At 36.6% G+C, this 17,030-nt stretch overlaps 1 protein-coding gene across 11 annotated transcripts in view; it reads right to left on the bottom strand.

The window, feature by feature from the left end:
- PHF20L1 (PHD finger protein 20-like 1) overlaps positions 1 to 16,689 on the bottom strand; it is a 55,649-nt gene extending 38,960 nt beyond the window's left edge. For 2 of the 11 annotated variants that reach the window (XM_014965311.1, XM_014965315.1), the window contains exons 1-6: positions 16,432 to 16,675; positions 7,833 to 8,004; positions 7,607 to 7,691; positions 6,758 to 6,846; positions 4,234 to 4,296; positions 410 to 617 (exon numbers count right to left, since the gene is read on the bottom strand). In XM_014965311.1, the coding sequence (XP_014820797.1) occupies positions 410 to 617; positions 4,234 to 4,296; positions 6,758 to 6,846; positions 7,607 to 7,691; positions 7,833 to 8,004; positions 16,432 to 16,514 (700 nt within the window). In that variant the 5' untranslated portion in view covers positions 16,515 to 16,675. Of the gene's footprint in view, positions 1 to 409; positions 618 to 4,233; positions 4,297 to 6,757; positions 6,847 to 7,606; positions 7,692 to 7,832; positions 8,005 to 16,431 lie in introns of all 11 variants that reach the window. The other 9 variants (XM_014965313.1, XM_014965317.1, XR_001414440.1 and 6 more) reach the window with 8 other exon arrangements.
- Between the last annotated feature and the right edge of the window lie 341 nt (positions 16,690 to 17,030).

Raw genomic sequence — 17,030 nt, 5'->3', positions numbered from 1 at the left:
TATAAAAGACTATAAAAGCAAACAAATTCTCATCAAACCAGAAACAGTTTCAAACATCCCTGAACACAGACTTATCATCTGTATTGGAATATTTTTTCTTAGAACAGAACCAGGGATTATCTGACAGATGCAGGAATATGAACAGAAGTGTAAGATGAATTAAAAAAATAAATCTATGTTCTGTTCTTGTTAGAGTTAGTTAAAAGTTTTGCTCAAGTAGGAAATGATGACAACTAGATGTATCTGCTAAAAATTGTTTCTGAACTGATTGATTTTATGTATCATAATAGCAAATGAGACATCTTTCTCTAGAAATACTAGTTCTTACTTAATTGCAAAATTAACAACAGGAATTCTACTTCAACATTACCAAAAAACCTATTTTATCTTTTACAGAATTCGTTTTTACCAAATGTGTCACTAGATGTAGGCTCCTCTTCCTTTTTTTGGACTTCCTGCATGATTGTAGAGGTTGAGGTTTCTTCCTTTTTTGAAGGAACTTTTAGCCATTTTCTGTCCTCTTTATCTTTATTGCTGTTTGCGCTGGTTCTAGGTTTACTTCCTGCTTTGTTCTTGGCTGCTGCTGCCGCAGCAGCTTTGACCAAAGCTATCCAATCCTCCAAAAAGGAAAACATGGTAAGTAAGTATTAAAAAGTGCCTGAGATTCAAACAGAAAATACTTATAAACCCAGTGAAACTTCATCTAGAAATGTTCAAGAGCAGTTGAATTTATTTTTAGGGCTACTACTCAAAGAGTGGTAAAACAAGTTTCCCAAATTGTCTAAATAAACTTGAAGGACTACCAGTGTGCCACGTGGATAAAAACCAAAAAGAAAAAAAGTTCAAAAAAAACCCCACTGTGTATAGAATTCTGGCTGCACGCGTTCCCTGCTATCTATTTTATGTGTCCTAGCATTAGAAACCCAGGAGCTCCCAAACCCAGAACGGTCTGACTGTTTTCTTACCCTTCTGGCTGTGAAACACACCAATTCCATTGTTGCTTGAATTTAACTGTTATTCAAAACTACAATCAACTCAAAGCATGGTCCAGCCAGCTGCGTGATCGGGCAGAGTTCTTCCTGAATTCAACTGATAAAGCAGGGACAATTCTTTTCTAATTTTATTTGTGTTCCTAGAATAACCTCAGATAGCACTCTTTTTGTATTACATATTAAAAGTTTCACTCAATAATTTCAATAAAGTGTTTATAACATCACTGAATTTCATAATCTATATTTAAGGTAGTAAAAGTGACATTTTGCATAATGGCTTATTTGACCATATAGGAAAATCCAAGGAGTGAACAACAGAACATACAGCCTAAATTCATCTACTTTTTAGCATACAGATGAAGTCTACCCACCTACAAGTCAACGGAGAGAGCTAAATACTTCCAAGGCTGAGCCAAACTCTTTCCACTACTTTGGAATGATCAGACTCCTGCCTTGTGTCTCCTGAGCGTCAGGGATCAATCTGACTGCAAAAATTTTAACTTGATCCTTTTTACTGAAGTACTTTTTCAAATCTTCTATAGTGTCAAAGTAGAGATTTTTCCATGGAGTAGTTATATACCGTATAAAACCCAGTAACCATGTTCATCCTCCATCAGTAAGAATTAGGCAACTGAGTGCTTTGAACAATATTTAATTTAATGACAATTTGGCTACAAGGGTATTTGTAGATTTGTACAGACGTATAAAAAAAGGTATGACTAAAACTATTGTTTTAGTTTTAGGTAAGTGCTTTGCAAATAGTAAAACATTTTTATCCCCAACTGTGAAGAGACTACATATTATTCTAGACTGTTTCCTTGTTACATTATCATACAAGTTACATAAATTCTCTTGATTTTATAAATCTTGTTTCAACGCAACTTTTCCCCCACTCATTATAAGCCTTTAAAACTTTTATTCTGAGGTTTCTTTGCCTTCTTTGACGTACGAGAAAAGCATAACATAAAATACAAAGCATTGTTTTTCCTTGTATTATGCTTTTCCTTTCCCATAGCTCAATACTTTTAAATCACTGCTTTCCATAGGCTACGCTTCTACGTTGCAATGAGCTATGTACTCAGAAACACCATCAGTTTTGATTGAGATGAAGTGTTCTGTGTCCAAACTGTCAATGCAAGACACATTCTCAGTCTAGCAGCAGCAGAGAGTTTGGAAGCGCTTTGGCAATGCTTACACAACAGGCAACTACCAAGGCCATTTGGTGACATGCCAGCCGCAAAGAGCGTGTCTAACTGCCAGCTGCAGAGTCAATCAAAAACACACATACCTCTTTTTTGGCCAGCCAAAACGAGCACACACATTAGCTCCAGTCCATCCAGAGCCTTGCCCATCCAGCAGGACAAAAAAAGGATTGAGCTATTTGTGGTGGTTAGGAGACCTGAGAGTAGAAGTCTTAACACTGTACCCTGGCCAAGGGATGAAGAATATCAGTAACATGGCTGGAGTTTGGATCTTACCATAAAAGTGGGAAACAAACAAAGTGCAGCCTGCATCAAAACAGTATTTTAGCTTTCAGACAAGCTAAGCACCCTAAAATCAGAAGCTTTCCAAAGATACTGAGCTTCAAGGACCACACAGAACTATGTATCCTGTTCTAACAGTAGCTGTTCTGGTGCAACATGAAGGGGTTTTTTGTTTGCATCTTATTTCACTGTTTGGATACTTTCTTTAAGACATAACACAAAGGGTAGCGGGACACATGTAACAACAAAGGAAACAAAGGTTAAACATTCAGAAGCCGGAGCAGAGAGACATTAATTACGGCAATAGTTATACTTTTTGTCTAAATTAACATGTAAATTCAACCTCAGTGAAGAGAACCTTGAGCAGGGAGGTGAACAAGATTATCTCAAGGGGTCCCTTCCAACCACAACGATTTTGTGATTCTGGATTGGCCAGAAACTCTGTGGGTCCATTGTTACCTTGGCTCTGGGACAGATACATAGGCACTGAAGTCACACCGGTAATTCCTGCTTTTTAACCTTGAACTCCCACAGGGCGATTGCTCAGCTGCACAGCTCCTGACACGTGAGAACTAGTTAGCATCTAAGATGCTAAGGTGATTATATTTCTTTTGAAAAGCACAGGAACTCTTCCTTCGTTCCTTTTTCAGAATTGTTACAGAAATTTAACAAAAAAGCGGGAGCCTAAAGCACAATGAATTCTGAAATCTGTCTCAGGCTTGTTCTAAGGTATCGTCTCTACCAACCATGGCAGCAGGACACTAAATATCATACATATCACAGAAACTAGTTGCAAACCTTTAAGAGCAGGACTTTTCACCAGAGCATTCAGCATACACAAAGCCAAGTGCCCAATTACGAACACATCACAAATTAATAAACTAAAAGCAGAATCCTCCTAAGAGAAGTTTTCTCTACTGATCCCTCGTGTCCTGACATCGTCACTCTATTGGATGTGGTTTTGTAACTCTGCACCATCCAGCCTGATTTCCAACTTCCCACAGTATCTCACCCCAGTGAAAGTTATTCATTTATACATATAACTTTAAAAAGTAAAATGTGTGTTTCCTTTTTTTATTCTTACTAAAATTCACTTTTCAAGTAAGCTGAGAAAACTGACAGGAGAGAAGTAACGGGACATGGTAGTTAGAAGACAAAACATTACTTTATCACTACTGAGGAGAACTGTCATTAGGCTAATTAGATTCACTAAATCAAAGCACAGGAAATTGCACTATCAAGAAATACATTAGCAAAAATTACCCAACAGCCTTACACATCAATTGGCTATAACACTTGTATTTTAAAATATTTCTTTGCATAACCTTAAGCTTGCAACAGTAAGAAGGCAAAAACCAGAATAATTTCTAAAATCCAGCCCTTGTGCCAACAGCAGAATTCACACACGCATCCTTCTCTCTTCACTTGCCTACAACCACCACCTTTTTGCTTCTCTACCAGTACTGAAGATTCAGCTGGATTTTCTCTCCTGACACATCCCAACGCCCATGCATTCGTACACACACATACATAAAGCATCATCAATCTATTGACTGGCTGATTCCACATCAAGCCTGGAATCCTTACCCTCACCTTTCGATCCTAAAAAGTCTGCCCCACCTACATCTGGGCTCATATTGTCTGTCACATCTTCTTTTTAACTCTGTCCCCATTGCAAATCCATGCTTTTTCCTCAGCTTCCTCTTCCTGTGTGCAAAGTCCCCTCCCTCTCCTTCAAAACCCTCCTCAAAACTCACTTCTTTTGGTTCGATTTCCGTCACTAATCTCAGCTCCGGCGCTATCTGCTCCCTCTCGCGCGCCTAATTATATCGAAGATAAAACAAAAAACATGAAACAGAAAAAGTAAGTTATCCAAACACTTCATATGTGCTCCCACAAGGGCAGTCTCAATATCCCCATCGTTTTTTTTATTTTCTCTGTACTACATTACCCACATTTCTGTGTGATTTCAATTAATTTGCACTTATCTGCAGAGTAACCTAACGCTCATTGCATTGAGCCACACAAATATTTTCCACCCTTTAAAATTTCTGCCTTTCAACACTCACAGCTGAGTCTTATTAAAGCCCACTTCTGCTGCAACTCAAAAATAGGTTGTTGCAGTGTTTACAATCTCTTCCCTTAAGTAAGTCACATTAAGCTCAAAGAATTAACTAAACTAGTCTATAACTCTCTTTGTGTAATTCAAATTCTGCTTCGCACACACCTTCCAAACAGATCTTACATTTGTTAAATTAGCTAATGTCCTAGAACTTGAAGTATCTTAAGATAACGCTCATCACTTGAAATGAACTTTTTTCTTTGGAAACAGACAAAAAAAAGGCAGGTTTAAATTAAGCATGAAGTTATGGATCTGTCAACTCTGCTATTTTCCAAATCAAATTATAATCTTAGCAATTTTTTTTTAATACTTACATAATTTTTAGTAAATATCTTCCTATAAAATAAATAATACAAAAAAAACCAAAAACATTCATTTGAGTTCTAGGCTTGTACAAAGCTCAGTTTCAGATAACTGATCTTCATACCAAATCTTAGATCACATTTTTATTCCTAAATACCACAAAAATATTTTGAAAAACAAACATTTGACCATAGCTTAACAATGTAGATGTTTCAGAACAAAAAGTATCTTCGCCTTTGAAAGCTACAGAACTTCATGCCTAACTCTGATTTTGCAAAATGAAATACTAAGACTAGTATCGATTAGCATTATAGAAAGTGTAATTAGCGTTGTTCTTGCTGCAAGGCAACTTAAAAATTCTAAAGCCATCTCAGAAAGCGTAAATTTGGTGCCCTTATTCTTTCTCAAGACTTCATTGAGGCCACCAACGTTCAGCCCCTGTGATGCATGAGACCGACACTGTAACTCTCAGCTACTGAGAAAAATTAGAAATGCTAGACGAGCTGGACTGCCACCGAGCGTGTCTGGACATCTAAATGGTTGCTAAGAAATGGATTTACTATTATTTTTTTTTGAAGCTGAAAATGCTTTTGGCCTAAGAGTAGTAACTCAATATCAGACACAACATAGCTCCCTAGAAAAAGCACAGGACCAAGTAAGGGACTTCTTTAAGTTGTTACAGAAGGGCTATTTCAGTTCAGTCACAACCATGTTACCCAAGTTTTCATTTTTATAAAGTAAAATGAAATATTCTAACTTCCTAACTTACTGTCATACTGAAAATATTGTTTGAAATATTATATTCTGGTTCAACAGAGTTATCATAAGACTGCAGCAAGAAGCCAGTGTTAGCATGACTACGGATCTCAGTTTAATCTCTTTAAGGAAACACAGTTTAAGTAGCGCAGTGTGGCCTGCACGAAGTTCCGGTGTTGTTTGCATAGATGATCAGTCCCAGTACACAGCCACCCGTAACCTGGAGGCCAGGATATAGAAATGTTTTCAAGCCATTTCACTTATCTATCTGCCCTTGTCACAATCTAGGTGGTTGCAAAGGTAATTACGAAATCCCTGGATTTTGTTTGTCAAGTTAGACAGAGTATTCTAAAGAAAACTGGGAGCAAATGAAATTATTTTTTTTTCACATTTCTTGTCTCCCAGTCTTGAATGATTTCAGTGGAGCAACTTCCCATTAACTATCAGAATACAGTTACCATGCAAGATAAATGCAATGGTATTTCCACTGAGAGCATGTAACAGTTTTCAATGATGTTTTCTTTTGCAAGTGAAGATATGCCCAGTGACGACATCATATCCTCTACTTCACAGCTTCCCTCAGCTTCTACTCAGCAGCTTTTCTTTAACAGCAACTGGACATTATCAGAGATAAAGAAATACTTATCTGTCTGAATCCTCAAAAGTTCTGATACAGGGAAGAAAATCCCCACAGAGCAGCCAAGTTAACAAGAACATGTGGGCAAACAAAAGAGGTGGGGCTGGGAATAAATAAATAAATCAGTAGCACAGCCTACTGACAAGGTAAAGCTTTTTTCTGAAAGGACATGAGAGGAAAAAGTGTCTGGGTGCCCCTGATCTTGTAAACTCTGCAAGACAAAACTCTGGGAACAGATTAGTTGGCAATGGAGTGTTTGGCAGCTAGGCATTTCAGGTAGCAGCAAGACTACTTGTGCAGCACACTCTGGGGCATCATCCATAAAACTGGTGAAGCAAGGCAGTGCAGGACCTAAAATAAAGACTGTAATCTAAAACTAGTTGTGCTAGATGACATTTACTCAAGATATTAAAAAAAATAACCAATATAAAACCTAACAAAGAGATAGCTGAAGTATTCTTACCTGCCCTTTTGCATCCTCTGGCATAGATTTGATATGCATCCTCTTAAGACAACGAATAACACCGTCATAGAACTGTACTGTGAATGTTCCTAGAAGAGGATTGATGTAATCACTATCAGTAGTTAACAAACAAACACACCTTGTTGCTATGAAAGCTTTAGCAAAATGTTTTGTAGGCTGTACGAACAAAGTAACCAGGTGCTACCTACAGTCAGGACCAAGAATTTTAATAAAAATAAATGACAGGCTCAATGAAACCCTGCTTTTAGAGTCGCTCTTTGTCCACTTGGACAATTTCAAGCACATTTAACCTACTGTGTCATTTTTGCTCATAATCCACTGGAAGTAGAATATTTAAGTTGCCATGATATGGAAACCAATTCACAATCAAATCCTCATCTGCTTTAAACTACAGTAAAAACTTCAACTTCTACTTATATCCATTAGAAATATCACTCCACTGTGAAGTACTGCATCTAAATTGTTTCTTTATTTACCTATTTCCATTGTTTTTCTTCAATAAGCGGAACTTTAAAGAGACCTACCATTCCTAAAACAATTTGAAAACTTAAATGTATCATTAGCCCAAATCAACAACAGTCCAAAATATTTGTCACAAAATATTCTTCTCATCCCTGAGGAAACATTACACATTTTGTTTTCCAGGAGAAATTCCAATTGTTTAATTTCACACAGATAAAAGACAAACCTCCTACTAAATTTCCTAGAATAGAAACATTTTCACTTAAGACTGAGGCAATGAGGAAAACTTTATATGCATTTTTTAAGCAGACTACAGCACAGCACAAGAAAACAGTCCTTACCAATGGACCATACATGAATACGTACCCTCTTTATTAATAGCTTCAATCTTCGCAGGGTAATACCGACAGTCTGTCCAACGAGCTAGGACTTCTTCTCCAGGTTTAAAATCCTATTTAATACAAATTTAATCATTAATATTTTAATCATTCAGATTTTTTCCTAAAAAGAATTAAACATTACGAGCTAGGGAGATTCAATGCAGGAAAACGAGTAGGACAAGAGTCAAAAACAAAATAAATGTGCCACTTACAACAAATTCTTCATCATCTTTCAGCCCTTCTTTCCTTAAAGCTGGTCGCTCCAAGGGTCGCAACCTATTGCTGTCCCAATAAATCCACTCATCATAGCGGTGACTCCAACGTTCAAAATGGACCAACATCTTCCCCTCTTCATAATCTATCTTCTCAATACGAGATGGATACCTTGAACGATAAACATAAATGGATAAATCCCAAAGCTTTTTTCACAGTTTCTGGTTTGGGTTTTTTTTTTTTTTTGCATGCAACAATGATTACGTGACCATTCCGAAAATTATACTACACCTTGTACTAAAAAAAATCTTCAAGTCTGAAAAAGATGAAGTTGCTAGATCGATAGCAGGATAGCATCTAGTTTAAGAGTTATTTATACACATCAACGATATATCATCAGCTCCATCCTAGTCAGGTAACTACACTGAAATTTCAAACTCCTAGACCAAGACTGCCTGAAAGCAACGTTACAAGTTTGTGCTTATTAGTTTTTAAAACTTTATTATAAAATCCTGTAAGAGCTTTCATTTGCTTGGGGATGGGAAGTATATAAAATAGTTTTAGGAGTACATTCATTACTTTTATTGTATGAGAAGCTCAAACTATACCATTGATTCCAGACAAATCCAAGCAACTAACCAAATCCAGAAGTCAACAGAAGATTCTTACTGAATCTAAGCCGCTTATTAATTTATAAATTAACTTCCATTATTTCACTGCCATTAAATTTGATTCATAGTAACTTTATTATTGCAGTATCTCTCTGTAACTCCACATGCACTAACATTAATATGTCAGTCTTAATTAACATGTGGATTTTACTCTCAGCAAACATTATGTGAGCTCAGTAGAACTAATCAGGACTCAGCTGCAATGAGAGAAAGTCTTAGGGTCTAATTTCAGGTGCGGCATGGATGAAGATAAGGAACCATAAAGTTTGAGATTACATTTGTAGGGCAAAACAGCAAGTCTCTTTAACTTCAGCAATTGTTATTACAGGCAGCCTTACTATTCCGGTTTCACCAAAGTGCTGTATTTCACAAAACTGCAGTAAGGGAACAAGGCACAAACTGGTTGCATCACACTATTTCCTTCACCAAAATTATTAGATCCCATTATTTCCACTATGAAGTGCAGAGAAAATTGGAACGATGAAGAATTCAGCTCCTACTGCCCTTCATAAAAGTATTGAAACACATTCAAAAGCGCAGAAAATATTAATTAAATCATCAAATTTTCTCCAGAATACATACTGGAGCTGCTGTAAAGTTAACAAGACATGTATTGAAAGAACAATCACAGCAATAGGATGGCTGGTTTTCACTTTCATTAAGGGGAAATGTGTTTTTCTAGCTACTGTGGAGCAGCAGTAAGAGAGCAGAGCTCGAGTAACCCATTTCCAGCCCTACTGCAAATTCCATCAACTAGAAATAACTAACACACAGGAACCCTGTCAACATTTTCCATTTTTCATATTTTCCTCTCCAAAATAATGCCAGTGCTGATAAAGAAGTCTTTAGCACTATGTTCTGGTTAAAATATAAAAGTTTTCAGGAAGTACAGGCTTTCCTTATTTCCTGGTGACTAGAACAGGGCATTAAAACAAAAGGTGTCGAACTCAATTTGCTCCTTCATTTCTCCAGTCCTCGTTCTTCAGTTGCAGCGATGCATACAGCTTTCCAACATCTAAATATTTCAGGAGTTCCTGAATGAGAAAACTTCTCTCCAATTTTCTAGGTTACTATTGCAATTACTTCAGCCACGTTTCACCCTTGGATGAGAACGCACAGGCAGCCCAACCTCTTGTTGCATTTGTCTCATCCGTACATTTCAGAAATACAAAATGTTTTCATAACCATTAAGTTGCCAACTTCTTCTCACTGAACTTTAAAAACCCAACGTCTTAGCCTCAAACTGCAGATTCTCATTTGCAACCCTATTAACTAAATCTTTTTCAAGATAGGAAAACCTCATCGGACTTTGTTCAGAGGAGCAACAAGATCTACCTCCTTCCCCTCTCAAGTAGACTGACAACAACAATCTAACAAGAAGAGTGAAACTGATGATATATTGTATCAAAACAGAAAGTAAAACTCACAGGTCAAAACCTGAATTCCATCACCCATATTTGTCCTGGTTTGACCAAACGACAACAACATTCTTGTTCAACTTTGAACGAGGCTTCAAGAAAACAAGTCAGCCAAGAGATAGTTTCTCTAAGCCCTGTCTCTGCTGATGCTTTTCCTCTAATTCAACATGCTGCTACATTTAGGAATTTTATCACAAAATTTCTGACTAGTTTTTTTCTATCTTCCCAAGTGTTCCAATTTCAGACTTCTTGTAACTAGTCACCAAGTGTCAGAATAAGCAGGAAGAGTAGCAAAGCAGAGGAAAAAGCTAAGTTACTTTTACTTCAGCAAATACATGAGTAACAGTGTTCCAAATAGAGCATCATTATTCTTGTTTTTTAATTTCACTACTGCAGCCTCAGTGCTTGTGCACAAGCTCTCATTTTGATTGCTACAAAGTGAATTTCCTGTCCTCTTGCCTTTCTGGTGTTTTTCCTTCCTTCCCTCTCTTCAATGCTTTCTGTGTCCTTTCTTTCTCATTACAGTTGGAAATTTCAGATTAGTCACGTGCCAGCCAGACGCAAGACTATGGTTATTTTACAAAATTCAGGGACCATCAGCAAAAAGAGAGAATTCTGCCTTTCCTACACACCTACAATGCAAATACTCTGTCCCATTATGGCACTACCCTACAGCAGTTCCCTTACTACATTTTTATTGCTGTTATGGCTGGTGGTTTCACTGGTCATCATCAGCAAAGTCACCATTCCACCCACTGTGTGTAAAAGACAACAGAAGGGATAAACTGGCAAAATGTAGTACACTTTCCTGGAAAGAGAAAACTGAGTAAGAGGGGGAAGTAAAATAGAGAGAACAGTTTAGAGACAAATATATAAAAATGAAGATATTTAAGGAAAATTCATCAAGTCAAGAATCAAGAAACGTCTTGGAATACATGGAAAGACAAAAAAAAAAAAAGAAACAAGGGAGCAAAGCCAACATCAGTTAATACAAGATTTTCAAAATATTAAGTTTCATTAGGGATCACTGAACAGAGGAAATGCAGCACAGGGTATTTATTAGTTAATATATCTTTGATTAACATAATTTCTGCTATCAAAGTCTTCTTAAAATGTCATTATCAGCTCTGAATCAAAGTCCACAACACTGGTTTTGCACAGTTAAATCTTGTAATAGTGATAACATCACATAACGGCTTTATTCCAATAAACTGTTTTGTCAATGTATCTTAAGACAGGGGTTGCAAGACAAAAAGAGCCAAAACCTCTCCATCACAGTCCTCAGAGATGGAAGATTTAGCAAATCTCTGAACCACCCAAACTATATAGGATTGGTTATTAGGCAGCCCAAAAATAACTTTGTATGGATTTAGCAACAAGCTATTACCCTCAATATCCACTAAATTTAGCCACACAATGTGCCACAAATATGTGTAAACAGTAATATTTCACAATACTGATCCCACAGTGGAAATGAGCAGAGCAGACTTATTGCAGGTTTTACTGTTGCAAATTTTACACTGCACAGAACCATTTTTCTGGTGTTACAGTTTTTGTACTTTTACTAAAAATAATCCATTTCATAACTTGCAAAATTATACAAATATTTCAAAGGTAAGTATGCATTTCCTGCTAATAAAAGGTAAAATGGCAAGATAAATTTTTAAATCCACCTTTTTAAAGAGTTTTAGTAACAATGCATACAGGAAAGCTTTTACTACAGGTAAGAGCGATGTTTCTATTTATTCTGTAGAAAGAAGATGAATATGAAGATGGTCACAAGTTCCTTCCATGGCAAAGCTACAAGTAGCCATTATGAAGAAGTATTACAAAGGGAAATACAAACATCAGTCTTTAAAGTACTGGAAAGTAATGACATATAAGGCCTAACAACCTTACAGTCAGGTTAATTCTGCCCATTTGCCCCCAGAAAGTACCTCACACTAAGACGTCAGAATCAATTTGCCAACCAAACAGATTTGCCAACGTTTGTTCAGCACAAACCAGACACTACACTCTAAAACATTGAGGGAAAAGTCTTTACTTTTCATAGAACAAAAAAAATAAAAAAATAAAATGAACTAACAAAAAAAACCCAACAACAAATGCCCACTCTCCAGTTCAATAATGCAAGTGGTTTTATTCTTGCCATTTTTGTAGCAAGAAACAATAACCTGCAAGTTTTGGGTGTGTTTTCTTTAATAACATGATAGAAATAGTATTAAATAATCCCAAATAAAGTCTTATCCAAATTTCAGGGGGTTTTGTTCTTGCTTTTTAAAAGAGAGCACAGGAAAGCTATTGCTAGCTGATGGTATCTGCCCAGTTTACATATTACACACTCTCCATTCCCAGGTTCCAGCAATTCCAACACCTAAGAACTATGCAACATTTTTGTAAGGCTGCAAAATTTAATGTAGCTTACAAAATTTACACTATGAAGCACTGGTCAGATGTTCATATACAAAAATATGCTCCAATGTTCATACAGGAAAAAATTAATAGGAAACTTCCAGTTTCCATTTCTTGACAGTGTTAAAAAGAAAACAAACCATTTTCTGCAATGGAGGCAACATGTATTAATGGCCACACAGACAGTATTTTTCATTTTTACATCGTCTGCCTTTTGACCCTTCAAAAATGACCAAAGAAGTGGTGAATTGCCCTACAAGGTGGGACAACAGTTATTTCAAACTGTGAAAAAGGCTGCAAAAACAGTAGTAAGTTTACCCAAGGTTGCACCTACAAAGTCTAAAAACAGGCACGTACTTCCGGCCTTCACAATAATGGTTTAAAAAGTCTTTTCTTCTACCACATAGAGGATATAAAACCAAGTGTTCTCCATTCTGACTTCTCCACAAAGAGTCTTCTGGTATCTGCAAGCATCTATTTCTATCTCTAGATTTTTCATTAGATATTTTGCATTATATCAATATAAAACAGTATTCAAAGTCCTTTCAAATACGTGGCTGTCAAGTAACCAAGCCAACTGAAATCCAAAGCAAGGGCTCTACAAAATAAGATTTCCCAAAGTCTTACAGGGAAAAAGCTTCCTCCATACTGAAAAAAAGTCCATCCAGATAATGAAATGTACTAAGTGATGTTGTTTTGATAACTAGCCTATTTTAGTGAGCTGTTTCCATTCCAGAACTGCAACAAGGGCCATGTACCTGTATGCTTCCTTCATTACCTTATAGTTTAGATCAAGCAGATTAATAAAGACTATGGTCTCAGAAAAATAACAAGGTTGGTTTTTTCAAAGCAGTACCTGGCACTTACAGGACAACAAGCAGAGAGCTAGAGCCACAGAAGACAAAAGAAAATAGGGGGAAAAAAAAAGCAGCAGAGATGTATCTTTAAATACATCAGCTTTGCAGCCTGTGTCCTACTTGTAGGAGCTAGCAGCTTAAGAACTGATGTTACACACGGGCACGTACTTGCAGATAGGTTCAATTTTACTGCTATTGCATTTGTTTTGTCAGCCTGGAGGCACAGGGGGTTTGTGCACGTGTATCAGTTTTTGTATGATATTGTATCATAGGATGTATGTTGTATCATTGTATGATTTTGTATCATAAGATAATTCAAGATGGAAGGGACCTCAGAAAGCCTCTAGTCTAACCTCCCTCTCAAAGCAGGTATGGGATCAAATCGTGTTTTCTAGGGTTTTATCCAGCCCAGTCTTAAAAACTTCCAACTCCACAAACTCTGGACAACCTGACCCTCTACTTCACCGTCCCATGGGGAAAAAGATTCTCCTTGTACCTTGTAGCCCGAATCTCTCTTGTTCAACTTGGGCCTGTTGTCCTTTAATCACACACTACTGTGGAGAGCTTGGCTAAGTCTTCTTGATGCTATCCCTGTAGGTACTGAAGGCTGCTAGTGGGTCTCCTGTTGCCTTCTCCAACCTAAACAAGCCCAGTTTCCTTGCCCTCTCTTCAAAGGTTGTACACTCCAGGCCCCTGATCATCTCCTATATTTTTAAAAATTTTCTGTTATCAGTCAATCCCACCTCATTCACTGTCTGCTGACAGATTATCACATTGATTTCGATTAAAGCTGCATTTCATAGTTAGCTTTAGTGAATCTAAATTTAACAAGTGGTACAAATTCATTATGGAAAAGAACCTCCCCTGCAACAATATATTGTTTTTCACTTGATAAAGAAGAAACTGCAGTTACTGCCACAATAAAGCAAAAATAAACATGCTCATTGACAGCCTGTCTTCGCTGACCAGTTTGACCAGGCTTTCTTCTACTCAGTAATCACACATGCCAAATGACATCAGCGACCCAAACACTGTCTGCAAAAAACTTGATATAGAGTTTTTAAGCAAAAATAGTCAAAGTACACAATACCCTCTCCAAAGTTTCCAGAATTCAAAGAGAACATTGGATTGCATGAGATGAATTTCAGCAACTACTACACAGATGAAAATTTGAGACTCACAGAAGTGCCTCAGAAAGCAAAAACTTACACAAGAATTTTTTCCCATTCTCTAGAAGGATGGGAAAATGTTGATTAACATTTTACCAAGTCACGCACACTGGATATTTAAATGACAGCAGGCTTTCAGAAAAATGGAGAAAAAAATTAAAACCTTTTCAAAGGCTATTTTTCAGCAAGTGTTCTCAATTTGTTGCTTGTAGAAAAACTGAGCTCAGCAATACTACTGCTCTTCCGTTTTGGTTTTGTTAAAAAATATAAAGAGATTTCATGTAAGTTCAGCAACTTTATTTTCTTTGAAGCATGTTCTATTTCTGCATGCAGATGAGGGGAACGCATACAGCTTATATATAGAAATAATTTTTAAAACATCCACCACCCCCTTATGTAACAGAGAGCTAAGGGGAAAAAAAAAAGTCACACAGTATTATTCCAACCCATGTCACCCTAATAATAACACAACAGTAGAATTTCTCTAATAAACTCTTTGGTTATGTGCACACATATTATTTCAATTGAAAGAGTCCTGTTTTCAGAGCTGTTGTAACTGTAAAATTTTAATATTAACTTTCTGCTCCTGAATATGGCACCACAGAAGTTTACATGAATATAAACTTGGTTTGTTCTACAATGTATCAATTCCTAGAAAGTTCAGAATAAACTCTATTCTGTCCCAAAATACCAAGCAACTCAGCTATAGATCTTGCAACAGGGCTCATGCCTGACAAGTCCAAATCTAGACGAATACTCCAGAACTGACAGGTGACCCTCCCCTGTGAAAAGGCCAGGCAGATCTGAAGCAAACTATACACTGGATACTCAGTGATTTGTTTGGGTTTTTTTGATACAATTAAGCTGAAGCGATTGTTACATATTAACTTTCATTACCTAGTTACATTAACCAATTCTCTCTTGTCACAAGAGATGGTATAAAAAGTTTTATTGAAATGATTTTATTTTTATAGCACTATTCAGACAGTTTCATGATCTTGGCATTCAGTTATAGAATCAGTATGTTGAAAACCCACTCTACAGCAAAATCTAAGAACATGGACTGTTCTGTAAACCATATTTTCCTTTAGAGACTGTTTATTAAAACACTTTTATTATAATTAAAATCAAAGCTCTGCAGATAAAAAAGTTTAACCAAAGTTAAACCAAAGTTTAACCAAAAGTTTTTATACAGAGCATGTAACTACTGGAGTAAACACGTAAATAATACACAAGTTGGTGGTAGCAGGATCAGATATTCACATGAACATGTTTAGTTCTCCAGGCATGCAACTAACCAGAGAGCAGCTAAGAAAAAACTTCTGGGTAGAAGAATCAACTTCCCATGTCATCTACTTTAACAAGACCAGGGAGTTTTCAAACTGAAAAAGAATGGAGAGTGCACATCATGAAATTAGCCCCCTTACACTAATAAAATTTTGACTAAATCTCTTTCAAAAGAATAACTCCTTTCACAATGCACATGCTGTGTAGTGTGGCCCTTGTGTCCACAAATTTCCATTTTATAGTCTTGACTCTTACTCATGATAAGTGCCTCAGTTTTATGCACTTCATTCCTCCAACTGTTTGATACAAATACAATCATACTTACCTATTCCATGAACTCTGATTAAGCATGTTTTCTCTTTTTAAAAACAGTTTTGTGAACCTATGAAGTGTGATAACTGAATACAAAACAAATTCGCTTGCATGCCTTCAAACTAAACAAAAAAAGTCTTTAGTGACAGAAGTTTGCCACATTAACACGCCGGTCATCACGCACATGACACTGCATTCCACACTACTCTGGAAATGCTCTTTGCATACTGGGGCTGCAGAAGCAACTAAAAGCAAACAAACAAATGCCCATAGAAAAATGTAATTTGATTCCTGAACAGAGAATATTTTCCTAAAAGCAATTAGTTTTAACAGACTTATGCGGAAATTCGTGACATTCATATGCGAAGCAGTCAATTAGTAGTTACATTCAGTTTTATAATTAGTCATCAAAACATACAATATACACAAAATAATTTTGCTCTTAGCAAATACTGCACAATGTCTTCCATACCATTTTTGTAAATAGTCCAGTGCTTCCAAACGAGCACCAATCTCAAATGTGATTCCAGGACGATTAGGAGGCTTTTTACTCATCTTGGTATTTTCTTTTTCACTACCTTTGGAAGAAAACAAAAAAGTATATTAAAACACATAATGTTGTTTAAAACACATCACTGACAGCAAATATATTCCAGAGGGCAGAGAAAAATGTGAAATTTCTATCCTGACCTTCCATTGACTACTTAGTTTTCGGAAGTACAGCCAAGGCCCAAAGAAGGCATTAAGAAAAAGGAATGCATTTTTATTCAGATTTCTTTCCCTAAAAAAAAAAACCCAAACAAAAACCCCACAACCAAAACCAGTGATCAACCTGAACTCAAAAAATAAATAATCTGGTGCTCTTGTCTAGAACTGTACTGCAGCATACTTCTTTGACATCCCTTTGGAGCATAATTTTGAGTTACCTAGAGTCAGTGTGTTCTCTCCTCTGCTGTGGAAAAGGTCAAACCCAAGAAAAAAAATACCTTATGGAGGGCAGGAATTTAAAGACAAACAAACATGGTCTAAAGAACAGGCAAGATGAAATTAACAAAACCAAAACGAAACAAA

Source organism: Calidris pugnax, unplaced genomic scaffold (genome assembly GCF_001431845.1).
Source record: "Calidris pugnax isolate Ruff unplaced genomic scaffold, ASM143184v1 scaffold41, whole genome shotgun sequence".
Classification (NCBI taxonomy): Eukaryota; Metazoa; Chordata; class Aves; order Charadriiformes; family Scolopacidae; genus Calidris; species Calidris pugnax.
The sequence above is the reverse complement of the archived record's forward strand: the minus strand, read 5'-3'. Positions and strand labels throughout refer to the sequence as shown.